The 26,998-nt window shown below is 56.0% G+C and overlaps 1 protein-coding gene across 4 annotated transcripts; it reads right to left on the bottom strand.

The window, feature by feature from the left end:
- Positions 1–26,661, bottom strand: TATDN2 (TatD DNase domain containing 2). 4 transcript variants are annotated; one of them, XM_089306673.1, is made up of 8 exons: positions 26,530–26,661; positions 26,026–26,433; positions 17,874–18,356; positions 8,328–9,218; positions 4,223–4,350; positions 2,164–2,347; positions 1,578–1,752; positions 1–1,429 (listed from the first exon to the last, which is right to left on the bottom strand). In XM_089306673.1, the coding sequence occupies exons 2-7, from the start codon at positions 26,425–26,427 to the stop codon at positions 1,612–1,614; spliced, it is 2,229 nt and encodes a 742-aa protein (XP_089162799.1). In that variant the 5' UTR covers positions 26,428–26,433; positions 26,530–26,661; the 3' UTR covers positions 1–1,429; positions 1,578–1,611. The 4 variants fall into 4 exon arrangements, 3 of the variants coding, with proteins under 3 accessions (XP_089162799.1, XP_051687941.3, XP_051687942.3); XR_007913828.3 differs by lacking the exon at positions 1–1,429 and adding an exon at positions 1,876–1,972 and having other exon boundaries at positions 26,026–26,562; XM_051831981.3 differs by lacking the exons at positions 1–1,429; positions 1,578–1,752 and adding an exon at positions 1,885–2,020 and having other exon boundaries at positions 26,026–26,562.
- Between the last annotated feature and the right edge of the window lie 337 nt (positions 26,662–26,998).

A 26,998-nucleotide genomic window follows, 5' to 3' on the forward strand; every position in this document is an offset into this window, starting at 1 on the left:
GCCGGCTCGGGATCCATCACTTTATTTCCAACGGGAGCGGCGTCCAGCAGCACACAGAGGCAGTCACACCAGCTATCCCCACACAGCCCACGCCAGTGCCAGCCCACACTCACGCCACACCACGAGGTTTCACCGCGGAACCCCAGGGAGAGAAGCAGATAGCACCTGTGCTTCTCCTTGGCAAGGGGAGGGCAGAGGCTCGGAGACGGCCGCTCGGTCAGGACATGGTGCAGAGACGGCTGGCAGCGGTGACAGGCTCAGCAACCCCCCAACTCTTCCCAGCAGGAGATCGGGTCCCCCGCTTCCCCACCCTGGCACATCTGAGGCACAGACAACCTCACAGCACAGCTGGCCCACGGGAGACGGGAAGTGGACTGAGGCTACTTCCCAGGCCAGGTACCATGTACTAGGGAAGATACAAAAAACTAAACTGACTGCATATAGCTTACAAGGCTCAAACGTGCCTTCCAAAACACCTAGGGGCTCCCCCTGAGGTCATGAAGGTCATTTAAGCCATGAAGAAATAGGGAAGAGACTCTGGGTGGCTCAACTGTCTCACTGGGGGAGCCTGTGGGGAGGGATCCTTTGGACCCAGGGCAGTGTCCTCACACTGCACCCTGAACCTTCAGGACCCCGGGCCTGCAGTGAGCAATCCTTCACAAGGCACGGGCAGGGGGCAGAGCAGAGCCCTGGCTGGAGATGACACGTGTGCCCCCAAGTCAGATACCACGGGAACCAGAATGACACAGGACACACAGCAGGCGCTACTGCCCGGAGCTCCAGACACCTACGCTGATCTACGCCCCCGGAGGGGCAGAATACAAGAGACTGTAACATGAGAGCAAAACGGATTCTTTCTAGTCCAGGACAGGGAGGCAAAAACGCAACAAAGCAGGCTGGGACCCAACACCAGCAAGGGCGTGTGAGCAGGGCACCTCCTTTAGGGTCCTCATTCCCAACAAGACCCCTTCCTCGAGGGCTGCAGTCTGTCCCGGATCTCCACCTGCCAGGACTTCGCAGGGACAACAGGCGCCCCCAGCACACTGCGTGCTGCCGGCAGCCCAAGTCCTCCTGGCTGTGCGGACACTGGACGCCAAGATGACTTGATCCAGAGGGGAGCAGGTGACTTCCTGGTTGCAAGACCAACCGCTCAGTCTCCAGGGAGCGCCCCAGGCGGTTCCCACGTGGGAGCTCATGCTCCAAACTGAGTTCTGCTGAGTACCAGGCACACAGGTGCTCCTTCCCCAGCTGTCCTGGAGCCTTCTGGACAGGAAGCAAGTCCCAGTGCACCGGCCCCACGCAGAAGCCTTATGACGAGGGTCCGAGGAAAACATTTGTTCTGGCTTTCTTGGTTCCGGCAGCTCTGCAAACATCTGGAGCTGGGACAAACAGAGCTCACACTCAGCCTGCTGGTCAGGCCGCTGTCTCCCTGGAGGGTTTGAAGAGAAAAGCAAGTTCACTCCAGACAAACGGGCTCCAGGCTCACCCCAGGTTCACCTTTCACTCTCCACCAACAAACGGCAGCCAAGCACTCGCTCATCCTGATTTGTAAGCAACGTTAACGTGGACTTTATGACCTCGTCGTGCAGACTCCGCGTGCCACCCTCTCCGTCAGAGGTTGTACAGGCGAGTGGTGTTCTCCCGCAAGGCAGCCAAGGTGTGCGACAGCGACTCCTCTTTGACCCTGGCAATCTCACGCACCGTGTGCAGGGCCAGGCCCGGGTGGGCATACTGGCAAAGGCTTTTGGGGACCTGGAAGACATCAAATGTCCCCCACATGGCTATGCCTTCTGGACCCCGCCCTAACACTGAACTCCCTCCCTGTCCCTTCCCCAGAAGGACCTCTTTGGGGCTGCCCTGTAGAGACCCCTTTACCTGCACGTGCAGGGAGAGTCCCAGTCATGGGGGCTCTGGGTGAGCAGGGTCCCACGCTTCCGTGGACTGCCCTCTATGGGCTAGGGCTCTGCACTGCCTGGAAGAGAGTGTACCCTTCAGCTTCTCAGGCCCCCGACGTACGGTTCTGCAGAGCAACAAGGACACAGCTATGCAGCCCAAGTGGGGCCCGGAAGGCACTGGGGCTCTGGCCCTGACAACTTGCACGTACGGGTGATCACCCAGCTCCCTCCCGTCCTGCGTGCCTCCTCAGCCTGAGCACAGCCCTACCTGGCGTGGAAGGAAGTAGGGGGCATCGGTTTCCACGATGATTCTGTCCAGCGGGATCTGTCTCAGAGCTTCCCGGGCCTCCCAGGCGGAGGAGTAGGTCAGGACGGCCGTGAAGCCCACGGACATGTTGGGAAAGTGCTTCAAGAGGGGCTCAATGACCGGATAGCTGCCAGTGAAGCAGTGCCTGCGGAGAGAATACCCGGTCAGGGCTGGCGCTCAGAACCACTCAGCTAACTCCTCCTCTCCAGGGAGCCCCAGAGACGGACAGACAGCACAGGACACACAGACCAGAGCTGGCTCCAACCCAGCTCACCCCAGCACAGCCTGCAGGAGGTGGCTGCTCTCCCAGGGCAGGACCCTGGGCAGCCACTTGCAAGTCACCCCAAGCATAGCCAGCAGTCGTGCAGTGCCAGGGCAGGCTAGACCGGCAAAGAGGCAGAACTGCCAGCGGAGCCCCTCACGCAACGAGAAGAACCAGGAGGAAACACAGACGACAGCACTGGGGGCAGAGACCACTGAGGGCTTTGGGAACTCCAACACTGCTCAAGTCCACGGTGCAACACATGTGCTGTGAACCACTTGGGCAACTCAGGGTTTCCTCCAGCTGGGCTCCCAGCCCCGGTTCACCTGCCACCACTGCATTTCATTCAACCACACCCCAAACAGGCCAGCCCTGGCTGGGGATGCCCACATCTTCCAAAGTGCCGGCCCGAGTCCTGGCTGCTCTGCTTCCAATCCCTTTCCCTGCTAACACGTCTTGGCAGGCAGCAGGTGAGGGCTCAAGCATTTGGGTCCCTGCTACCCATCCAGAGATCTGGATGGAGTCTGGGTTCCTGTCTTCAGCTTGGTACAGCCTTCACTATTGCAGGCATTCATGGATAAACCAGCAAATGTAATATATGTGTGTGTGTGTGTGTGTGTGTGTATGCCACTCTTGCCTTCCAAGTAGATGAAAATAAATTGAAAACCATTTTTAAAAAATAAAGTCAGCCCATCCAGTTTTAAGTCAGGGCTGCTCCACTTCAAATCTAGCTCCCTGCTAACGTACTGCGAAAGCAGCGGAAGATGGCCCAAGTGCTTGGGCCACCCAGATAGTGTTCCTGGTTCCTGGCTTCAGCCTGGCCCAGCCCTAGACATTGCAGCCATTTGGGGAGTGAACCAGTAGATGGAAGATCTCTGTCTCTGTTACTTTGTCTTTAAAATTTTTAAATAAAACTCAGCACAAAACAGGTGAGTAAGCAATCAAACCAGCCACCCACCCCAAAGAGCCAAGTGACTGAGCCTCCTCACAGCATGGCCTCCACAGCAGGGGTCAAAGGCCCAACAGCCCCCCCCCCAAGTTTGGCTTCTGGACTCCCCGCTCTCCCAGCAGTCCTCAGCCATCTGAAAGGAGCCAGCTCGGAACCCCACCTCAGTCCCAGACTCCGTGCTCACAGCACCTGCCGACACACCTGTCTCCCAGCAGCTCCGCCTGGCCCGCCAGAGCCAAGCCACTGCCCACTCCCCACAGCAGAGGCAGCTCAGAGGGGGCTTCCACGCCAAGCTCAAGAACCCCCAGAGGCCACTGAGAGAAAGGCCAGCTGGACTTCAACACTAACTAGGAAGAAGCGGCTTTTTCGTGCAAAGATGCAAAGACAGGTTTTTTCAGGACAGGGTCTGAGTAGCCCCTCCAAGTCCACAAGCCTTCACTTGTGGCCAGAGACTCGTCAGCCAGCCACCCGCAGGGGCTGCAGAAGCAGGGTGTTAGCTGAACCCATGAAGCTGCCGTTCTGTAGGTCACACGCGGTCAGGCATCAGACAGCCCACGTGGTCAGCCTGATTCTCCTTTACAAACTGCACCAGGGTCACACGCGGTCAGGCATCAGACAGCCCACGTGGTCAGCCTGATTCTTCCTTTACAAACTGCACCAGGGTCACACACAGTCAGGCATCAGCCCACGTGCTCAGCCTGATTCTCCTTACAAACTGCACCAGCTGCCCCCCCACCCCCGAGCTTCCATCTCTCCCGTCCTGGACAGAGGGCAGAGTCCCTGCACTGCCCGCGGAGCTCCCTCCTGACCTATGAATCCTGTAGTCGGAGGGCACGAATCTCTTCATGACATCCAGCAGGTCCTCATCAGCTTCACGGCAGTGGATCACCAAGGGCTTCCTCAGGGCCACGGCCAGCTGTAGCTGCCTCTCAAACACCTGGGAGGAGACAAGGTGGCGACAACCAGCTGGTCAGTGGCACTTCTGTCCAGTGGACACCCCCACTGTCTCCAACTTGTTACCCTTTTTAATCATTTCTTAAGATTTATTTATTTATTTGAAAGGCAGTGGGGCCAGCCCTGCGATGTAGTAGGCTAAGCCTCTGCCTGCAGTGCCAGCATCCCATATAGGCATTGGTTCGTATCCCGGCTGCTCCTCTTCCAATCCAGCTCTCTGCTATGGCCTGGGAAAGCCGCAGAAGATGGCCCAAGTCCTTGGGCCCCTATACCCGTGTGGGAGATCCAGAAAAAGTTCCTAGCTTCGGATCAACCCAGTTCCAGCCATTGCAGCCATTTGGGAAGTGAACCAGCAGATGGAAGACCTCTCTTTCTGTCTCTCCCTCTCAGTCTGTAACTCTACTTCTCAAATAAATAAATACATCTTAAGAAGAAAAAAAAAAAAAAAAAAACAGGGCAGAGAGAGATAGAGACATAAAGACAGAAACACAAAGGGGTTTCCCATCCACTGGCTCTCTCCCCAAAAGCAGCCACAATTGCCAGGGATGGGCTAGGCTGAAGTCAGAAGTCCATCCAGGTCTCCCACATGAGTGGACCATCATTTTCGGCTTTCCCAAGCACATTAGTAGAGAGCTGGATCAGAAACAGAGCAGCCAGAAGTCAAACCAGCAAAAAGACATATGATGCCGGTGTCACAAGGGGTGGCTCAACCCACTGGGCAGCAAGGCCTATCCCTCCAATTCTTTACTTTTTTTTTTTTTTTTTTTTTTTTGACAGGCAGAGTGGACAGTGAGAGAGAGAGACAGAGAGAAAGATCTTCCTTTGCCATTGGTTCACCCTCCAATGGCCGCCACGGCCAGCGCGCTGCGGCCGGCACACCGCGCTGATCCGATGGCAGGAGCCAGGTGCTTCTCCTGGTCTCCCATGGGGTGCAGGGCCCAAACACTTGGGCCATCCTCCACTGCACTCCCTGGCCACAGCAGAGAGCTGGCCTGGAAGAGGGGCAACCGGGACAGAATCCGGCGCCCCAACCGGGGCTAGAACCCGGTGTGCCGGCACCGTAGGCGGAGGATTAGCCTAGTGAGCCGCGGTGCCGGCCCAATTCTTTACTTTTCAACAACATCAAGTAGGGTAATGGCTAGTGCTTACTGGCAATTCCTACAGAGCCAGGTGCATGTCAGGTGGGCACTGCAATCGGGCAGGGTCAGGCCTTGTGCAGTGAGGGCAGGTGATCTGCAGCTCACCAACCTGCAGCTCAGCAGATGCACAGCCAGGATTCAAATTTGAGCCCAGGCCGTCTACACAGGAACCCCATGCACTGCTTATCTGGAGACACAGGAGTGGGGATCAAGGTCAACGTCTGCACCTCTACTCCCCAGAGGTCCTGAAGCTCCAGACCTTTCTGTGTGTGTGTGAGTGTGCACACCCACCCCTCCAGCACGTGCCCGGCTCACAGTGGCTGCCGTCTTCAGTGAAATGCTCAATACCACGCTTGCTTTCTGAAACTCACTTTCTTTACTTGACCAAAACTGGTCAGCACCCCAGACACGCTCCACCCCTCTACCTCTAGTCCCTGCACTCTTCAGCAGTGAAGCACACACACTGTTCAAAGCAGGGCTGGAACCCGTTCCTTCCCCTGACAAGGCCGGGTTACAACCAAGGACAAAAGTATCAGTTCCTAAAAACAAGCAGCCCATCTTAACGTTTCCACAAGCAGTTATTCAACTGTGGAGTACAGGCCACGTTTGCGTTTTTAGCATCAGTGAGAGTCAGCTGCTGATCCCTTGAGACTGACAGTTGAGGGCAGAGGGCACCTGCTGTCTGCTCTGCACTGGCAGAGCTAAGTCACCACCAGTTCCATGCTTTCAACTACGGGCTGGAATCAGAGTCTGGACAGGGGCCGTGGCCGTGGCTGGCGACAACTGCTCACCTCTGCCCCCACTCAGGTAGGAGGCTCGAGCATCACAACCACGTCCTTCATTTCCTGTCTCTACAAAGTGTTCTTTAGAGGCGACAAGCCAACGACTGCAGCTTACACAGCTCTATTTTTGAAGCTATACAGCTAATGAAATTTTCATGGTTACAGATAACACTTCAATCTATCACTTTTTAAAACATAGGTGTTATTTAATTTTTATTCATCTAAGAGACTAAGAGCCCATCCCCTGGTTCACTCCCCACATGCCAGCAACAGTCAAGGCTGGGTTGACACCAGAAGCCTGGAGCTCCATCCAGGTCTCCCATGCAGGTGGCAGGAACCCCAGCACTTGACTCGTCATCACTGCTCCCAGGGGTTGTGTCAGCAGGAAGCTCCAGCAGGAGGGGACCGGGACTTGAGCCCAGGCACTCTGACAGGGAACGCAGACGAACCCACGAGCTTGTCAATGGCTGCACCGAGTGCATCGCCTTTCTCAATGTCCTAGCTTCTGTCTTAAGAAAGCAGGAAATACAACACACATGTCCTTGAATCTGCGACAAGCGAGTTACAAGACAAGCCACCAACTGCCCCAATTTTCTATGGTACGATAACATTAAATTTATTAATTCTGTAAAGCTCATTCCAATTTCAAAAACACCAGGATGGCAGACAAGCAGGAAGGAGAGCGAGCGGCCGAGCAGAGCCTCGTGCTTCACCCTCCCGGGAACCCAACGCCCAGCATAACCACCTGCTCTGCTCGCCTCACACGCCAGGTCCCAGCTGACGCACTGCTTTCAGGGATCCCAGAATTAACGAGTCTCGGCCTCTCTTGCTCATTTGTTATCTCAAAAATTAATTCCACACACAAGAGGGGCTGCGGGGGCATACGCAGGTCCTTCTCCCAGGTTCTGGAACCCAGAGAACAAGGGAATCTTACAATCACACCGACCGAGTGTGCAATCCACAGCAACTCTCCCAGACTAATCCTCCGGAGCTAAGCAGAGCTACAGTCACCTCTGTGAGCACGGAAAACCTTCACCCCCGTAAAGGTGGCTCCTTTTCCCCTGGCTTTGCTCTTCCCTTCTCCACTCCCCAGAATCCTAGGAGACTAGGTAACAAACACCCAGCTCTGCCTCCTAAGGAGGCATCTGTCCAGAACCAGCTCCCACAGGGACTTCTCTCCCTCCCTGCACGAAAGCACAGGGCAGGACGCGGCTGCAGCCTGCTCACACTCCACGCCCACCTGCTGGTCCCCACGCTCACCTTGCTCTGCATCTCAGACTTCCCAGGACACGGCACCCACTTCTGAACCACCCAGGAGCGGGGTCTGCAGGCACCCGTTTTAGTCCTCCCCTCACCAGCCATTTCTTTCCTGACTCTGTTCTCCAGCCTCGTGTCCCATCTCACCAAGGCCAACGATACCTGCTGTCACTTCAAGTCGCATGCAGGCCTAAGACTGAGAACGTAATCCAAGAAAGCATAACCCTGAAGCACTCAGCACCAAGGAGGCGCCACTGGAACAACACTCGAGTGTTTGCCTGAAAGTGGTTCCTCTCCCACACCACACCTGCCCGTGCCACAGAAACCACCTGGGACAGCAGATTTTGTGTCTCACTTTCCTAACAACCCACTTCCCACTGTGCTCAGATTTCTTCTCACGTCCAGCTAATCCATGACCACCTCAAGCCACACGTGTCCAACAGTGCCCAAGGGAAAGCAGCTGCCAAACCCAATCCAGGCAGCGCCTGCTCCCCTCCCCGGCCTAGAGCCTGCCGGGCCCGCTCACCCGCTCCTGGGACACGACACCCCGACAGCCAACTCTGCCCGGTAGGGGAGGGGTGCAGCCAGCCCTCCTTCTTGTCCCACTCCTTCCCAATCAGAATCTTCCACTGCCACCCTCAACTCTGCCAAAGAGCAACGCTCAAAACCCCCGAGAGCAAAACTATGACCACGGCAGCAGTCGTTATTTCTGGCGGCCCAGGAAATCGCGCGCTTCCTCACACACGCCTCTGTGTTCCCAAATGCACAAAGAGCCGCCTTACCTTGTGCTGCTCCGGGACAGGCGTCGTGCACTTGTAGGAGTAGTCCAAGCCCATCTCCCCAAAGGCCACGGCCTTGGGGTGCCGCAGGGCATGCAGGAGGTTCCTCTCCTGACTCTCACTGTAGTAGCGTGCAAAATGAGGATGGCAGCCGAAGGCCCCCCAGACCAGGTCCTCCTTCAGCAGCTCCTCCCACAGGCGGTCTGTCAGCGTCCGCGGGTCACAGAAGTCAGAGATGCAGCCCCGGAACTCCTTGGGGAAGGAGCTGCTGTACATCTTTCTGAACTTGGTGAAGGTCCCCCTGAAGGACAGCTTGGAGTAGAGCATGTCCAAGTGACAGTGGGTGTCGATGAAGCCCTCCTCCGTGCTGGCCTCCCGGCAGCTCCTGGGCACAGAGCCAGACGCGCACCCTCGGCCAGGGCGCGGAGGCGGCGTCTCCTCTCGGAACGTTCTCTTCTCCTTCACTTCCCTGTGTGAGTTCCTGGAGAACCGGAACGCGCGGGAATTCTGGGACCGGCCTTCCTCCGTGGCGTCTGGGGCCCTGGCGGTGGTGCGGGAGCGGACCGGAGAGCTGGGCGAACAGTCGCTCAGGTGGCTCTGGCCGCTCCTCCCAGACTGGGCCGGGTCACTGCTGCTGCTGCTGCTGCCCGCGGCAGAACAGCCAGGAGGCTTGGGGCTGCTGGTCCAGTAGCGGGCGTAGTCACACCAAGGGCTACTGTACAAATGAGCTGGGTACATGACATAGTCGGTGGCGTAGGAAGACGGCTCCGGAGCCGCTGAGTCCTTCAGTGCCACAGGCTCCTCCTGAGAGAATCTGACCGTGGGGATCTCATCCACATCTGACCAGTCGCTTCCTGAAGAGGGGTGCTCCATCACCACCTCCCTACCTTTGCGCTGCAGAGGGAAACAAGAGCACCACGTCAGCCTTGCCATGTCCAGCCAGTGGCCGTCCTCGGCCGGTTCCCTGCAGCGGCCAGCTTTGCACAGGCTCCTCTGCTCAGCTTCTCACCTGATCTCACAATTCCCAGAAATGCGCTGAGGCGAGCCAGTCACGGTGCAGGTCAGAGCTGTGAGCGGTCAGCAGGCTCAGGGAACGCCTCACTGAACAGACACCACACCTGCTCAGCCTCTAGGAAAACTCGCTCCCACAGCAGCACCCAGCCCCTCCTTTCTGACAGTCAACATGCAAAACCCTACAGCTGGGAACGTTTCCAAATGTGTCCCCAAATTATCTGACACCACTCTCCATTGAGAAAGCAAGTCGACAAGCCCTCGCCTCGAGTCTGGGCCATGGAGTGACTCCCCTGTAACAAGGCAGCGGCGCACACAGAGCTGCTTAGGTTCGGAGGCTAGGTCACAACAGTCTGGTAGGCTTCCCCTCGCTCCTGAAGCCTGCTCACTAGGGGGGAGGCAGGCACCCTCGGAGCACCTTGCTAGCGAGGTGAGGTGTAGGTGCATGGTCTGCCACCTGCCAGCTCCAGGGGACAGCAGTGTAAGCTGGCCACTCTGAGCAAACTCCATGGTTACCCAGGCTGGAGCTATCCAGTTGACCCCAGTCCTGGCCACCATCTGAACAGAAGCACATGAGACCCTCAAGCAAGACCTGCCCAGTTTGAACCTTTCTGAATCCCTGCTGACAAACCACGGATGCAAAATCCAAGTCCTTAAGCTACCAGCCAGCAGCAGTAACTGAACACTCACAGCACGCACTAGGAAACCAACTCAGTGCTGCTGGAACATACGCCCCACAGATCTTCACCACTGTCTCCCAAACACCCAGAACCGTGCGCGGCACACAGCGCTCACACAGCTGCTGAGTTCATGCAAACACAGTGCTACGACTGCCAAACACCCTTCACAGCATTGCCACCTACAGCACCGTGTTTTACAGATTTTTTTCAAAGATGTATTTATTTATTAGAAAGTCAGAGTTACACACATAGAGAAGACACAGAGAGAGAGAGGTCTTCCGTCCACTGGTTCACTCCCCAGATGGCTGCAACGGATAGAACTGCGCTGATCTGAAGCCAGGAGCTTCTTCAGGGTCTCCCACACAGGTTCAGGGGCCCAAGGACTTGGGCCATCTTCTACTGCTTTCCCAGGCCACAGCAGAGAGCTGGATCAGAAGTGGAGCAGCAGGGACCAGAACTGGCCACAGTGTCGGCCCCCCGTGTTTTACAGATTTATCCCACCCCCTGGGAATCAGCAGAACCAGAGAACCCGTACTTAATTCCTTACATAAAATTTAGGTAAAGTCATGAAAAACGCACACTATGAAAGGCTGAGTTACACAGAGAAGGGGAGAAAGAGATCTTCGATCTGCTGGTTCACTCCCCACTGAACTCCCTCCAACAGCCAGGAACTCCATCCAGGTCTCCTGTATCACGGGCAGGGGCCCAAGGACTTGGGCCCTCACTGGCTGCTTTGCCAGGCACTTTCGCAAGGATGGGTCTTGGAAGCAGAACAGCCAAGGACTGGAACTGGCCCTCACGTGGGATGCAGTATTGCAGCTGGCAGCTTAGCCCACTGCCACAGTGTCGCTCCCCAAAACAAATTCTGAACTCCATTTTTCCACAAACTCTCTGAAGTGCATGATTTTTGTTTTTTTAATTTTTTTTTTAATTTTTTTTTTTTGAAAGGCAGAGTGGACAGTGAGAGAGAGAGAGAGAAAGGTCTTCCTTTGCCGTTGGTTCACCCTCCAATGGCTGCCGCGGCCGGCGCACTGCGGCCGGCACACCGCGCCGATCCGATGGCAGGAGCCAGGTACTTATCCTGGTCTCCCATGGGGTGCAGGGCCCAAGCACTTGGGCCATCCTCCACTGCACTCCCGGGCCACAGCAGAGAGCTGGCCTGGAAGAGGGGCAACCGGGACAGAATCCGGTGCCCCGACCGGGACTAGAACCCGGTGTGCCGGCGCCGCAAGGCGGAGGATTAGCCTAGTGAGCCGCGGCGCTGGCCCTGAAGTGCATGATTTATAATGACCAAAAATACCCAAACTCAAGGTAGGATTTCCCCCCCCAAAATAAGCCCTCAGTATAGCACAGGTGGTAACAGTGATGGCTAACAACTGAGGACTTCCGGTGGTCAGCAAACAGGATGGGGGATGCCTCCAGTACCCAAGAACACGCCCACTGCCCTGAGCAAGCATGACACCACGCTGTACCCCACAAACATCAAATTACTTATAATTATAAAAGATCATTAATGTATTTTACATTACATGATGTATTTATAATCTAATTTTTATACTAATTATACAATCTACAATTTTTTTGAATTATCCCCTCAGAGGAGATGGCATCACTCTATACAGGTAAGCACACCTTATCCAAAATACCTGGGACAAATGTCTTGGATTCCAGGTTTTCACACTGGAATATTAGCACGATTTGATCAGCTGAGCATCCCTAACTCAAAATGCTCCAGAATCCCAAACACACGCTCATCGTGGCACTCTTCAAATGCTTCAGCCAGGGCCGGCGCTGCGGCGTAGCAGGTAACGCCGCTGCCTGCGGTGCCAGCACCCAATATGGCACCGGTTCCAGTCCCGGCTGCTCCACTTCCAATCCAGCTCTCTGCTATGGCCTGGGAAAGCAGTAGAAGATGGTCTAAGTCCTGGGGCCCTGCACCCGTGTGGGAGACCCAGAAGCAGCTCCTGGCTTCAGACTGGCTCAACTCGAGCCATTGCAGCCAACTGGAGAGTGAACCAGTGGAGGTAAGAGCTCTCTCGCTTGCTCTCGGCCTCTCCTTCTCTCTCCGTGTAACTCTGACTTTCAAGTATATAAATAAATATTGTTTAATAATTAAAAAAATGGTTCAGGTTTTAGAACTTTTTAATTTTGATTTTACATGAGGGATGCTTAGTCTGTATTCAAGTCCTTGTCTTCCTCCTACAGCTGTCTTCAGTTTAAGGGAGACAAATGACCCCAAACAGACCTCAGTCAAGCCAACCTCTTACAGGTTTCCTAAATTCATTTTTTAAAAAAAAGGAGGGCTGGGGGCATGGGGAAGGGGTGGCTGCTGCCTGGGACACCCACTTCCCACATCAAAGTGCTGGGGTACTGGTCTGAGTCCCAGCTGCTCTGCTTCTGTCCAGCTCCCTGCTATCGCATCTTGGGAGTAAGCAGAAGATGGTCCAAGTGCTCGGGCCCCTGAGGGAGAACAGGAAGGGGTTCCCGGCTTCTGGCCCAGGCCTGCCTGCTGCAACCCTCTGGGGAGTGAACCAACAGATGCAGGTGATCAAATCCCTCCATCTCTCTCCGTTGCTCTGCCTCTCAGATAAATATATCTGTAAAAAACAAAGGGGAGGGGGCAAAGAAAAGTGACAGAAACAGACTGATCTTTACTCCTGCGGATACAGTCTGATAGTTCTAAGTGTTGGTTTTTATCTATGCTGCTTCACAATTTAGAGCAATGTTTATTTTTCCCCCTCAATATTTATTTTAACTGACTTGAAAGGCAAAGCAAGACTGAGAGAGAGAAAGAGCAAGAGACCTCTTCATTCCACTGGTTCACTCCCTAAATGCCCACAACAGCTGTGGCTAAGCCAGGAACCCAGAACTCCATCCTGGTCTCCCACGTACTCAGACAACCTTCCACTGCCTTCCAAGGAAGCAGGAAGCTGGATCAGAAGTCAAACAGGCCGGCGCCGTGGCTCACTAGGCTAATCCTCCGCCTTGCGGCGCCGGCACACTGGGTTCTAGTCCCGGTCGGGGCACCGAATTCTGTCCTGGTTGCTCCTCTTCCAGGCCAGCTCTCTGCTGTGGCCCGGGAAGGCGGTGGAGGATGGCCCAAGTGCTTGGACCCTGCACCCCATGGGAGACCAGGAGAAGCAGCTGGCTCCTGCCATCAGATCAGCGTGGTGCGCCGGCAGCAGTGCGCCGGCCGCGGCAGCCATTGGAGGGTGAACCAACGGCAAAAGGAAGACCTTTCTCTCTGTCTCTCTCTCTGCCTGTCAAAAAAATTAAAAAAAAAAAAAAAGAAGAAGAAGAAGAAGTCAAACAGTGGGGCCAGTGCTGTGGTGTAGCGGGTTAAAGCCCTGGCCTGAAGCGCCGGCATCCCATATGGGCGCCGGTTCTAGTCCTGGCTGCTCCTCTTCCAATCCAGCTCTCTGCTATGGCCTGGGGAAGCAGTGGAGGATGACCCAAGTCCTTGGGCCCCTGCACCCACATGGGAGACCTGGAAGAAGCTCCTTGCTCCTGGCTTTGGATGAGTGCAGCTCTGGCCATTGTGGCCATTGGGGAGTGAACCAGCAGATGGAAGACCTCTCTCTGTGTGTCTACCTCACTCTGTAACTCTTTCAAATATATAAAATAAATCTTTACAAAAAAAAAAAAAAAAGTCAAACAGCTGGGACTGAAACCAGCACTCCATGGGAACTTAACCCACTATATACCACGTGGACCTGCCACCCAGCAAATTTTTTCAACACCACTTTTGTTTCTGCATTTTAAGATCACTTTTTTTTTTAAAGATTTATTTATGGTCGGCGCCACGGCTCACTTAGCTAATCCTCCACCTGCGGCACCGGCACCCAGGTTCTAGTCCTGGTCAGGGCGCCGGATTCTGTCCTGGGTGCTCCTCTTACAGTCCAGCTCTCTGCTGTGGCCCGGGAAGGCAATGGAGGATGGCCCGAGTGCTTGGGCCCCTGCACCTGCATGGGAGACCAGAAGGAAGCTCCTGGCTCCTGGTTTCGGATCGGCACAGCGCGCCGGCCACAGCAACCATTTGGGGGGTAAACCAAAGGAAAGACGACCTTTCTCTCTGTCTCTCTCTCTCTCACTGTCTAACTCTGCCTGTCAAAAAAAAAAAAAAGATTCATTTATTTGAAAGACAGAATTACAGAGAGAGGTAGAGACAGAGAGAGGTATTCCATCTGCTGGCTCACTCCTCAGATGGCCACAACGGCTGGAGCTGTGCCAATCTGAAGCCAGGAGCTTCTTCCGGTCTCCCACAGGGTGCAGGGGCCCAAGGACCTGGGCGATCTTCTACTGCTTTCCCAGGCCATAGCAGAGAGCTGGATTGGAAGTGGAACAGCTGGAACTCGAACCGGCTCCCATATGGGATGCTGGCCCTGCCCTATATTGTTTTTAAAAGTGATCTTAAAGGGCTGGTGCTGTGGCACAGTGGGTTAAAGCCCTCACCCAGAGGAGGAAGGGGCAAACAGGGTTTAGCAAGCTGTTTTTCACTAAATGGCTCTCATTTTTAAACCACAGGAAATATTTACTCAAAAGTAACCTAAAAAATACTTGGAGGTGGGGCCAGAGCTGTGGCACAGCACGTAAACTGTGGTGTTCTCTTTTCAAGATGCTGTGTATTTTACATTTTAGGATAAAATTTATTTTCATAATAACACAATATTTATTGAGTCTTTATTACATATACACATTTTGCAATTTCCTTTTTCAACTTTTAAAAATTTATATAAAGGGAATATATTTCACATATACAGTTTTAAGAGCCTAACGACACTTCCCACCCTACCCTCCCTCGTCCTTTTGTTCTACTTATTTGACAGGCAGAGTTGCAGAGACACAGATCTTCCATCCCTTGGTTCACTCCTCAGCGGCTGCAACAGCCAGGGCTGGGCCGGGAGCCTGAAGTCCACCAGCACTGCCCCGGCTCCACCGCCTTCCCTGGCACACCAGAGGCGAGCTGGATCAGAAGCAGCAGCAGCGACTGGAACAGCTCATATGGAAGCCAGCACAGCAGGCAGCAGCTTAACCTGTTGTGCCTAAACACCAGACCCAAAACTGTTTCAGGAACAGACACTGAAACAGTTATGGAGAAAAGGTACTAGGATTTCTTTGAAAGTAACGCCCACAGAGAGAGAAGGAACACAGAGACAAAACAAGACGAGGGCACTCATTCCGAGCAGGCCGCCCTTTCTCACGTCCTCACAAGCACTGCAAGTAGTTAGCTGGTGAAGATTAGTGACAGACCAACGAGTGTATTTCGTAAATGTTTTAGATTTTTTTTCCTAAATAAAAGTTAAAATAAAAAGAGTTGTAAGTGAATTGCAAGTCAGATGGAAGACCAAACGAGAGCCTCTGAACCCCTAGCACTCAGAGGCATTTGTTAAAAAATACCATTTCCCAGGCCTCATCTGCGATTCTCACCGAAGAGGGTCAGGACATCATCTAAAGTAACCCCCGTGAGGCAGGCGTGGCGGTGGAGCGCACATCCCACACCAGAGTGCCAGCCCCAGTCCCCGCCACTCCTCTTCCAGTCCAGCTTCTTGCTAATGCAATGGAAGGCAGAAGACGATGGCCCACGTACGTGGGTCCTTGCCACCCATATAGGAGACCAGGATGCAGTCCCTCACTCCCAACTTTAGCCTGAACCAGACCTCACCGCCGGGCCATCTGGCAAATGAACCAAGGATAGAAGCTCTCTGCCTTCCCCTCTCCGTTGCTCTACCTTTCAAACAAAACAAACTTTTTTTTTAAATGTACACGGAACTAGAAATACAAACTATTAACAAATCTGTAACAGAGTCTTCTGAATCCCTGTCAAGTGGTTCAACAAGCAAGACTGCCCTGACATCAATCCCATACGGCAGAACTCAGTGACATTCATCTAGAGCTGGCTGCGCTGGGCACGGAGCCAGTGTTCTCACGTCAGGTACAGGATGTGGCAACTGCACTGCCTGTTGGTATCAACGCGCCATTTACAGAAAATTCCACTGACCCCGGATCCGTATTTCTTAACCGTGGCAACATCAGGAAAACTTGCTTTTTGTACAGATGAAGAAACACGGACTTGAGGTAAGGTGGCTTTCCCCAGATCACAACTCAGAGGCAGCCCCAGTACCTGAGCCCAGAGGGTCTGATTCCAGCATTCACGTGCTTACCTACTGCCTCCCAATCCGCACCTGACACAGACAACCCATGTGTCTGCTCTGACAAACAAGGGTCGTGTATAAATCTGGAAAAGTTCGTGGAATTCGAGGTCCCAAACAGGACGAAGATCTACATCCAACAGCCTACACAGCTGCTCTGTGTTCAGTGGGACAATTAAGGTACCAAACCCATTGGACATGGGAGGGATTTCCATTTAGATAGGGACACGTGGTTCTTGTCCTTTCCACCCACTCTTTGAAATGAAAAGAAGTCGGTTTGAAAAGGCGTAAACCAATAAAGGGAAAGCACACAGAATGAAGGGCAGAGCAAACCCCATACAAACGGGATTCCAGAAGGAAATGGACAAAGTGTAATCAGCTCAGATCAGACAGCCAAACCCTAAGCAGCAGTGAGAAAAGCCCAGAAAGAGATCATGACCCCAGAAAGCTGCGGAAAGGGCCCTCTCAGCCTCTCACAAGGAAAACGGGAACGCAGCTCCCACCCCGGCGGATGATGGGTCTGCCCTCCCCCGACTCAAGCCAAGGGCTCATGCCGAGAGAAGCTGAACCAAGGGGACAGAAGCTGAACCAAGAGGCATCACAGGCTGACGGTGGGCGCCGACCCTCCCTCACCCTCACTCCAGGACACCAGTGTTTCCTCCTCCCGGGAACCAAGCAGCTCCAGGACAGCGGCAGGTCCACCTGGGGACCCTCACAGCCACCTGACACTTCAGTGCTCCACGTCTGAGCACAGAGAGCCAAGGCAGGCGAGGGAAGCCCCACCCTCCAAGACAGCAAACACAAGAAAAAGGTGAAAACAAACCTGTAACTAATATTCTCAGAGACCAAAGAACGCCAGCCTCCCCACTCTAGGATCCGAGAACAGAACACATACTCACAAAGCCAGTGTTCTTAGAACCAGTGTGTCAAAAGGAACAGCCCAGCAGGCACCACCCTTACGCCACCTGCACACTTCCTAGGGAGAGACGAAACAAGAAAAGCAACCCCAAAGAGACAAGTAACCAAACACAGAAACGAGGACAAAACCCCCCATCACCACTCACATCCTCCAAGAGCAAAACCAAGCAATGACAACAACGAAAGAGGCTCCTCTAACAAACTGGCAGGAAAGCACTGGGAGAATAGTTTTAGCAGGACCAACACTCAGCCTAATACCTTTCCTCCTCTCTAACTCTGTCCTTCAAATAGATAAAAAATAAGTCTTTAAAAAAGAGATTTCTTTCTTTCTTTCTTTCTTTGAGAGAGAAAGACACAGATTTCCTACCGTCTGGTTCACTCCCCAAACGCCTTCAACAGACAAGGATAGGCAAGACCGAAGCCAGGAGCCTGAACTCCACCCAGGCCTCCACATGGGGGCAGCGACCCAAGCACTCCGGCCATCTTTCACATTATCAGGGAGTGGACTGGATGCAGAGGCGCTCGAACCGGGGCTGGTGCGCACGGAATGCTGGCGTCACAGGCAGCAGCTTAACCCACTGCACAACGCCAGCCCCTTACTTCCATCTGTGATACAACAGCTAAACCCAGATCTCAACAACACATAAAGCCAATAAATAAATCAAGGTAGTGCTGTACTGAGGTGGAAGCTATGTCGTAGGAGACCCCTCCCTCTTGTTCCTGGAGACCCGGTTAAGGCAAGCACTGCTTTTAATGAGTAACAAGATCAGGCTGGTCTGCGCATCACTCACCTTGTGGATGTCAACGTGGGAGTCAGAGTCATCCCAGAACTCCAGGGGCCCAGGAGGCTCGTCCATGGCCGCCCTTCGGTCACCAAGCGGCTCCCTGCCGGGTGACCCTGCAGGGTCGATGACCACTCTGCGGCCACAGAAGCTGCTCCCCTCCTGCACCAGCTCCTCCTGCTCCGCAGCGGACTCTGCCTCCTTCTGAGGGGTGGGGACCGCGGCGCTCCTGGCCAGTCCTTCTCCCTGGCTGGGACGCTCCCCTGGGCTTGACTTTGCCCGAGGAGCAGCCTCTCCCCTCCGCTTCGGCATCGATCTCCCCAGGATGCCCTGGAGAGCCTTCAGATAGATCACAGTGGAGCCCTGGTCGCGAAGCCTCTCCCGCCGCCTCCTCTGAACCCTGTGTGGCTCCTCAGTCGCTTCATTCTGGCCCTCAGCCTCAGCTGCAAGCTCAGAGTTCGTGGAGTCTCGAGAACTGGCTTTGGAATCATCCTGAAAGAGAAGGCAGACGTGGAAGGAGCTGTCTGTCCCGAGGGCAATCCCATAAATCATGGTAGTTCCCCGAGTCCAAGGCAGCACAGCGACGTGGCTGCAGCCCACCCCAGCCCACCCCAGCCCGCCCCACGGAGCGCCCTGTGAAAGGAGCCATGTGCCGCCGTCTCTTCACCTCCCCGCGGTGGTCCGATGACAGCCTCTCCCTCATGGGGAGTGATGAGCTGAGACCGACCGTCCCTGACATTAGCTAGCTTGCTCTGGAAGGCGAGCACTCCAAATACGCCCCCAAAGGGTTCCTACAAACCAGCCAGTCAATCCAAAATCAAAGGACCCAGAGAGAGGAAGGGCTGGCCCACAGCTGCAAGCCCAGGAGTCCTGAGTGACCCTCTCCCTCACGTCCCAAGCCTCCAAGCTTCCCAGACGCCTCCAGCCAAGGCAGGACGTTGCCTCTGTCTCCCAAAGACCACTCCAGGGTCAGGCAGGAGGCTCTCTCCTCCCCCAACCTCCTCAGAGACAGAGCAGACGCCTGGTTCCATTCTTTTCCCTCTCACACCTCTCACTGAAGGAGGCCACAGGGAAAACGCTAGACCAACTGTAACTCAGACCTCAGGCTCATGGAGAACACAAGTGTCCCCGGGAATCAGAGCAGAGCCCTGGGCCTCCCCTGCACTGACCCAGCCCCACCCTGCCGCAAGGCATTCTACAGCCCTGGCACGCAGCCCTTCAACTCCTCTCACAAGTAGACTCAGGGCTGGGCTGCCTGCTGACGCGCTGGGAAGGCTGCGGACGATGGCCCAAATACTCGGCCCCTGCCACCCAAATGGGAGACTCGAAAGCCATTCCAGGCTCCTGGCTTCAGCCTGGCCCAGTCTCAGGTGTTGTGCCATTTGTAGAGTGAACCAGCAGATGGAACACCTCACGTAATCTGTTACTCTGCCTTTCGAATAAATATTAAAAAAAAAAATACACTGAGGAGAAAGACCTCCACACCAAGTGTCCCAATCCTGCCCTCTACCAAAGCAAAGCAGGCCCCACCCCCAGCCGTGGCCATCCCCTGCCCCCACACAGCGAGCCCGCCCTCGTGTGCCCGAGAACAGAACGCTTTCCACGTGTGGAAGTGCACGGTAAGGAAAGATAAGCCTTCCACAGCGGCTATCTCTGGGGAGCGGGAGGAGGGGCTGCCACTCTCCCCGCTTCCTGCACCTTCTGAGGTTCGTTTCCCCACAGGAAGCATGCAACATCCTTGCTGCCAAAAAGATCTCAAGACCTTCGGAACACGGCAACACGGTGCCGGCGTGGCCCGTCAGTACGTACGTACGTCACTCAGGCTTGCCTGTCCTGAACTACTCCAACTGTTGGCAGCAAGGGAGATGGACAAAAAAGGAGGCTTTGATTTCCATGTGGAACTTCTCCAAACTTGCGTGGTCTCTAGTTTTCCGAACTTTCTAACGTACGTCTAAAGGGACTACCTGAGAGAAGGGGTTGCAGGTCGTTTTTATTTTTAAATTAGCTAATGAATTTGAAAGGCAGAATGACAGACAAGAGGAGACACAGACAGACAGGAATCTCCTGTCCACTGGTTCATTCCCCAAAAAGGCAAGCAACAGTCAGGTGAAGCCAGCAACTCTGAGGCCCCCGTGCAGGTGGCAGGCGCTCGAGCACCGGCCCATTATCTGCAGCCTCCCAGGTGCATCAGCAGGAAGCGGGATGGGAAACACAGGACCAGGCTCTCCAGCGTGGGATGCAGGCCTCCCAAGGTGCAGCTTGGTCTGCTGCCTCACAACGCTTGCCCCAATTTTCCTTTCTTTATACCTTTGTAATTTATGAAAATTGAATAAACATTCAAAATAAACCTGACAGGCCTGGGCCTGCTGTCAAAGACACAGCCCCACTTGCCAGCCCACTTCTCCAACACCTGCTTCCCTCCACAAGCAGTAAGCACCTGCCCAGCTGGGCACGTCCCCTGCTCTTACACGCTGTGTCACATCTCACTTCCTCAGACCAGGTTCTGCTTGATAAACTCCTCTCCAGCCTACAAAGCCGTATCTTCCTCCTCTGACTGCTCCTCCACCTCCGCCCCTTATCCTCGTCCCCCACAGCAGCTATCACACAACACGGCAAGGTGAGGCCCACAGCATATGCCTCCTGGAAGGCCACTGCTCCTCATCCCCAGCCAAGAAGTGCCACCTCAGAGTACCGGACCCAAGTCACAGAGCCCACTTTCTTCAAATAAAACCAGAAATCTTGGAGCCGCAGCTGCAGCGTAGAGGGTAAAGCTGCCGCCCGCAGTGCCAGCATCCCATATAGGTGCTGGTTCGAGTCCCAGCTGCTCCACTTCTGATCCAGCTCTCCACTATGGCCTGGGAAAGCAGTAGGAGATGGTCCAAGTGATTGGGCCCCTGCATCCACATGGGAGATCCGAAAGAAGCTCCTGGCTTCAGATCGGCTCAGCACCACCCGTTTGCAGCCATCTGGGGAGTCAATCAGTGGATGGAAGACCACTCTCTCTGCCTCTTTGTAACTCTGCCTTTCAAATAAATAATTAAAAAAAAAAAAAAAAAAACAGAAATCTCGAATTTAAAACACTTTTTATCTGTTCTACGAGTGCTGTCCAGGCACCTGCTGCATGCCAGCCAGCAGTGTTCTGGTCCGGGTCCTAGCTGCTAACAAAGAAGGCCTTTCTCGGGGCTCCTGGTCTAGTCGGGGAGGGAAGGGAAAGCTGGAGGAGGGGTCGCACAGGACAGCGAACACAGCTGCACTGGTTAGGGAGCACCGAGTCCCAAGGAGAGAAAGAACAAAGGCGGAGAGGAAGTGGACAGGGGGTGGTGCCACCTGCCTTGAGTTCAGGCAGCATTTTGGGCTGGAGTCACGAATTCTGCCTGTGAATTCTCTGTGAACGCTGAACGCTGTGAAGGCCTGGCAGCCTACGCTGTGTCCGCCTTGGCTGTGAAGACCAGGACCACACAGTAGGTGGAGAAAAGTCAGGAATGGAATAATCCACCCAACACGTCCTGCGGCTTCACCGAAAGAGGAACTGCAGGGCCGGCGCCGCGGCTCACTAGGCTAATCCTCCGCCTTGCGGCGCCCGGCACACCGGGTTCTAGTCCCGGTTGGGGCGCCGGATTCTGTCCCGGTTGCCCCTCTTCCAGGCCAGCTCTCTGCTGTGGCCCGGGAGTGCAGTGGAGGATGGCCCAGGTGCTTGGGCCCTGCACCCCATGGGAGACCAGGAAAAGCACCTGGCTCCTGGCTCCTGCCATCGGATCAGCGCGGTGCGCCGGCCGCAGCGCGCCGGCCGCGGCGGCCATTGGAGGGTGAACCAACGGCAAAGGAAGACCTTTCTCTCTGTCTCTCTCTCTCACTGTCCACTCTGCCTGTCAAAAAAAAAAAGAGGAACTGCCACAGGGTCTGTCCGCGGCAGAACCAGGACTCAGACTCAGACTCTCCCTGACATCCCGGAAACCAAGGGGGCAGAGCACCCAACAGACACTGCCAAAGGCTGCAGAGGTCCAGGGCCGTGAGGACCAGCACAGGTCACCGAAGCAGAGTGTCGCTGACAGGAGGCTGCACGAGCACTGGGTGACGCGGGCAAAGCGCCAAGAAGGGAAGCACCACCCACCTCCAAAAAAGGCGCTTCTGTGTCCACCGCAGCCCTGCTCAGGAGCTGTGCACCTCTGCAGGCAGGGGTGAACACCCAGCAGAGCTGTCACTCCAGCCTGCAGCAAGCCAACAGGTCCTGACCAGCTCCCTGCCTTCTCCCTCCTTCCCCTCTCCACAGAGCACCAGAGGCAGTCAGAAATGCAAATCCTGGGAGCTGGCTCTGTGCCAGAGGGTTAAGGCCCTGGCCTGAAGCAGCGGCATCCATGTGGACACAGGTTCTACTCCCTGCTGCTCCACTTCCGATCCAGCTCTCTGCTATGGCCTGGGAAAGCAAAACATGGCCCAAGTCCTTGGGCCCCTGCACCCACGTGGGAGACCGGAAAGAGGCTCCCAGCTCCTGGCTTCAAATCGGCACAGCTCTGGCTGCTGCGGCTAGTTGGAGAGTGAACCAGTGGATGGAAGACCCCTCTCTCTCTACCTCTCCTCTCTCTGTTTTACTCTTTCAAATAAAAATACATAAATCTTTTTTATTTTTTTTTATTTTTTATTTTTTGGCAGGCAGAGTGGACAGTGAGAGAGACAGAGAGAAAGGTCTTCCTTTGCCGTGCTGCGGCCGGCGCACCGTGCTGATCCGATGGCAGGAGCCAGGAGCCAGGTGCTTATCCTGGTCTCCCATGGGGTGCAGGGCCCAAGCACCTGGGCCATCCTCCACTGCACTCTCTGGCCACAGCAGAGGGCTGGCCTGGAAGAGGGGCAACCGGGACAGAATCCGGCGCCCCGACCGGGACTAGAACCCGGTGTGCTGGCGCCGCTAGGCGGAGGATTAGCCTAGTGAGCCGCGGCGCCGGCAATACATAAATCTTAAAATGCAAATCCTGGGCTGGCATTGAGACACCTTGGGACACTGCATCCCTGGGAAGCCTGCATCCCCTCTCAGAGTCCCAGCTTCCGTTTCCAGCCTCCTGCTCATCTGCACCCTGGGAGGCAGCAGGAAATGGCTCAAGTACTGGGGTCCTTGCCCCCACGTGGCAGCCGTGGATGGAGTTCCTGGCTCCTGGCTTCGGCCTGGTCCAACCCTGGGCTTTGCAGGCATTTGGGGGTGAACCAGCAGATGGAAGATTTCTCTCTTGCTCTGCCTTTCAAGTAGATGGAAGATAAACATTTTTCAAAAGGTGAGTAGTATACTCATTTTTATTTTGAGAGAGACACAGCTGTCTCCACTGGCTCTAACCCTCAGATGCTTATCAAACTGGGAAAAACAGAGCCCCTTTGGCTTTCATGAGAGAAAGCTGGGTCAATCCTAAGTTTAGCCCCACCCAGATTCCAGGCCACACCCTCAAGTCTGCAGCCCATTTGCAGAACAGCCTGAGCTAAGCACCTAAGCAAACCGCCTGCTCCTCCAAGCTTCCCTGTCCCTAACAGTCACTGAAGTTACCTTAGGAGCTACCCAAGTCCTCTGACACCTTATCACAAAAGCCTGATGACAAAATTAAGCAGGAGGCCAGTGCTGTGGCATAGCAGGTAAAGCTGCCGCCTGCAGTGCAGGCATCCCATATGGGTGCTGGTTCGGGTCCCAGCTGCTCCACCTCCAATCCAGCTCTCTGCTGTGGCCTGGGAAAGCAGAAGATGGCCCAAGCCCTTGGGCCCCTGCACCCGCGTGGGACACCTGGAAGAAGCTCCTGGCTTCTGGCTCCTGCCTTCGGATCAACACAGCTCTGGCTGTTGCAGCCAATCGGGGAGTGCACCAGCAGATAAACCTCTCTCTCTCTGCCTCTTCTCTGTGTAACTCTTTCAAATAAATAATCTTTAAAAAAAAAAAAAAAAAAAGATTAAACAGCATGTGGGGACGGCACTGTAGTACAGTAGTTTAAGCCTCCATCTGCAGCACCGGCATCCCATATGAGCACCAGTTCTAGTGCCTGCTGCTCCTCTTCTGATCCAGCTCTGCTAACTGCCTGGGAAAGCAGTGGAAGATGCCCCAAGTGCTTGGGCTCCTGCACACACCTCAGAGTCCCAGAAGAAGCTCCTGGCTCTTGGCTTCAGATTAGCCCAGTTCTGGCCATTGTGGCCATTTGGGGAGTGAACCAGCAGATGGAAGACCTCTCTCTCTCTCTCTCTCCCTCTCTCTGTACCTCTGCCTCTCAAATGAATAAATAAATCTTTTTAAAAAATTAAATAGTTTCAAAGTTCCATATTTAACTGACCCCCATGTTAAAATTATTTTTATTCCATTTGCCAGTTCACTCCCCAGATGCCCCCAAAAGCCTGGCTGGAAACTCAGTCTGGATCTCCCTCCTGGGCGGCAGGAGTCCAAGTCCTTCCGTCCTCATCTGCTGCCTCTCGGGCACATGAGCAGGAAGTCAGAATCAGGAAGAAGCCAGGCACTGGGTCCTAAGCTCTCCCATACAGGGTGCGGGTATCCCAAGCAGCATCTTAACCCAAGTGCCCAAGGCCTGCCCTTATTCAGCACTCTTACGCCAAGAAAAGGACTATCAACTCACCATCCGGGGGGTGGGAATCAGTACTGGGGACCAACGCTGTGGCGCAGCGGGTGAAGGCGCAGCCTGCAATGCCAGCATCCCGTATGGTGCCAGTTTGTACCTCAGCTGCTCCACTTCCAATCCAGGCCCCTGCCAACGGCCTGGGGAAAAGCATCGGAAGGTGGCCCAAGGACTTGGGCCCCTGCCACCCACGTGGGAGACCTGGAAGAAGCTCCCGGCAGCCCCTGGATTCAGCGCAGTCCAGACCCAGCCATCGAGGCTATCTAGGGTGTGAACCTCGGTCTTCTTTCAAAGAAATAAGCATTTAAATTTAAAGAACCCCTCTTTGCTAGGGGCTGCGCCTACCACCTTCTAACAGCTTTCTAGGGGCGGGCACTGGAGGGCCAGGGTCAAGCCACCTTGGGACGCCCACATCCCAGCATTCAGGATCACAGGGCCTGCTCTGCCTCTGACCCAGCTCCTGCTAAAGAGCCTGGGATGATGGCCCAAGTGCACGGCTTCCTGCCACCAACCTGGAAACCCCAAGAGAATTCCTGCTCCAGCCCTGCCTCGCCACAGCAGCTGTGGGCCATCGGAGGAATGAAATGAATGGCAGATCTGTCATTCTTCCAAATAAGCAAATCCTCAAAAACGTAAGTCACTTCCTCTAGGAGCAGCCCACCTCCCCTCACCGCCCCACACGCAGCCCCGTTTCACTCTTTCACATGAGTTACCTGCGTGTGCTAGAGATCTCCCATCCACTGGGTCACAACCCACAATGCCCACACCTGAAGCCGACGCTGGGACACCAACCCGGCTCCCTCACGGGGTGGCAAGAACTGCCTGCCTGAGCCTGCCGCAGAGCAGGAAAGCAAACGCAGGTACTGGGATGCATGACGCAGGGGCCATCTGGGAGCGAGCCAGCACACAGAAGTTCTTAAATAAATAAATAAGGTCTGCAGCGCCGAAACCCAGAACACAAACTCGAGCTCCCAGAACGCTGCCTGGCACGAACCAAGCCCCCAGTCCAGACCCGTCCAGAGCCCGACTCTGCGAAGCACTCGCCCTGGTGCCCGGCGACCTAGGACGCCGCCCTGTCTGCGTGTTTGCGCTGGTGGACCAGGAGGTCTACCTCCTGCATCAACCAAGCAACCACACCCGCACCAGCAAGCGACAACGCGACACGCACGAGACCTGGCCGAAAGCCGAACTCGCCGGTTCCCAGAGCCAAGGCCGCCCTCCTTCCGGGACACTACAGGGACGCACTTCCACGTCGGTGTCCTGTGCCTGCGACCCGCCTGGCACGCCCGCCGCACGTGTCCAAGTACGGGGGCGGGAGAGCGCTCATCACCTGGAAGCCCAAGCCGCGGCCCCCGGTGCTCTCAAGTGTGCACACCACCTCTCCACGGAAGGGAGGCCACCCCGGGCCACGTCCTGCTCCGCCTGGTTTGGGGACAGCAGGATCCTGGGAGGACCCCAGAGTCCCTCCGAGGCACGGACTTGGGGCTCGTGCCACCCAAATCCCACCCCCAGCCCCGAAGCCGGGCGGCAGCAGCGACGCGGGGCCGCGAGGCGGTGCACCCACCTACCTTGAGGCTGCAAGCCTCCTCTTCCAGGGACGCCATTTCCTCCAGGGAGGGGTTGGCAGGGCGCAGAGACCCCCTCGAGGAGACGAAGCCCCGCGAGCTGCGAGTCAGGCAGCCTTTGGAGGAGCGGGAGGAGGAGGAGGAAGAAGAGGAGGAAGAGGAGGAGGAGGAGCGCCTGCGGCGCGCGGAGCCCCGGGGTAACCTCGGCGCGCGGGCCACATCGTCCTCCCGCGGGGCTTTCAGGCGCTGGGGGCTGCGGGCCCCTCGCGACGGCGGCTCAGGGCTCGGGGCCGGCCGGCCGGGGGGGGCCACATGCCCGGGCTCCCGGACGCAGCTGCGCTTGCTAGGGCCCCCTTCCAAGGGGCCGCTCCAGGGGTGCTTGACCTTGCGCCGCTCCGACGCCATGGGCACCTGCGAGGCAGACACGGGGCGCCTCGGTTGGACCCCACCCTCCTCGGCCGCCCCACCCGCGCCCGAGCGAGCACGCCGGGCGCCGGCCCCGCACACCTTCCTCGCCTCCTCCCGCTGCCCATGCCAGTCCTCGGCGGGCGGGCGGGCGGGCAGTCGATGCGAGACGCCGCGAGGCTCCGGCCGGGCGTCCGCGCCCACGACGTGCTTCCGGGAGCGCCGGGCGCCGCAGCACAAAGTCCCCTCAGCGAAGGCGGAGCCCCCCGAAGGCGCCGCACATGGCGGGCGCGCCGGAGGGCACGGCCGGACCCCGCGCCGCGGCCCGCCCCGCTCCCGCGGCCCAGGCGGCCACCCCGGGCCGGGAGGGGCCCGAGCCGCTCCCGGCCGCCCCTTCCGCCGCGGCCCAGTCACCGCCCCTCGGCCCGGCCGCTCGCCCGCGCCTCAGCCCTCCGCGCAGCCGGCCGCGGCCTCAGCCCGCGGGGACGACCACTCCGGCTTCCCCGCGCCCGCCCCCCGGAACGAGCGCCGCGGCCCGCAAGCCAGCGCGCAACGGGGGCGGGGCCTGCGC

The sequence above is a fragment of the Oryctolagus cuniculus genome, chromosome 10, assembly GCF_051225735.1.
Source record: "Oryctolagus cuniculus isolate XC-2025 breed Fujian yellow rabbit chromosome 10, ASM5122573v1, whole genome shotgun sequence".
Taxonomy (NCBI): domain Eukaryota; kingdom Metazoa; phylum Chordata; class Mammalia; order Lagomorpha; family Leporidae; genus Oryctolagus; species Oryctolagus cuniculus.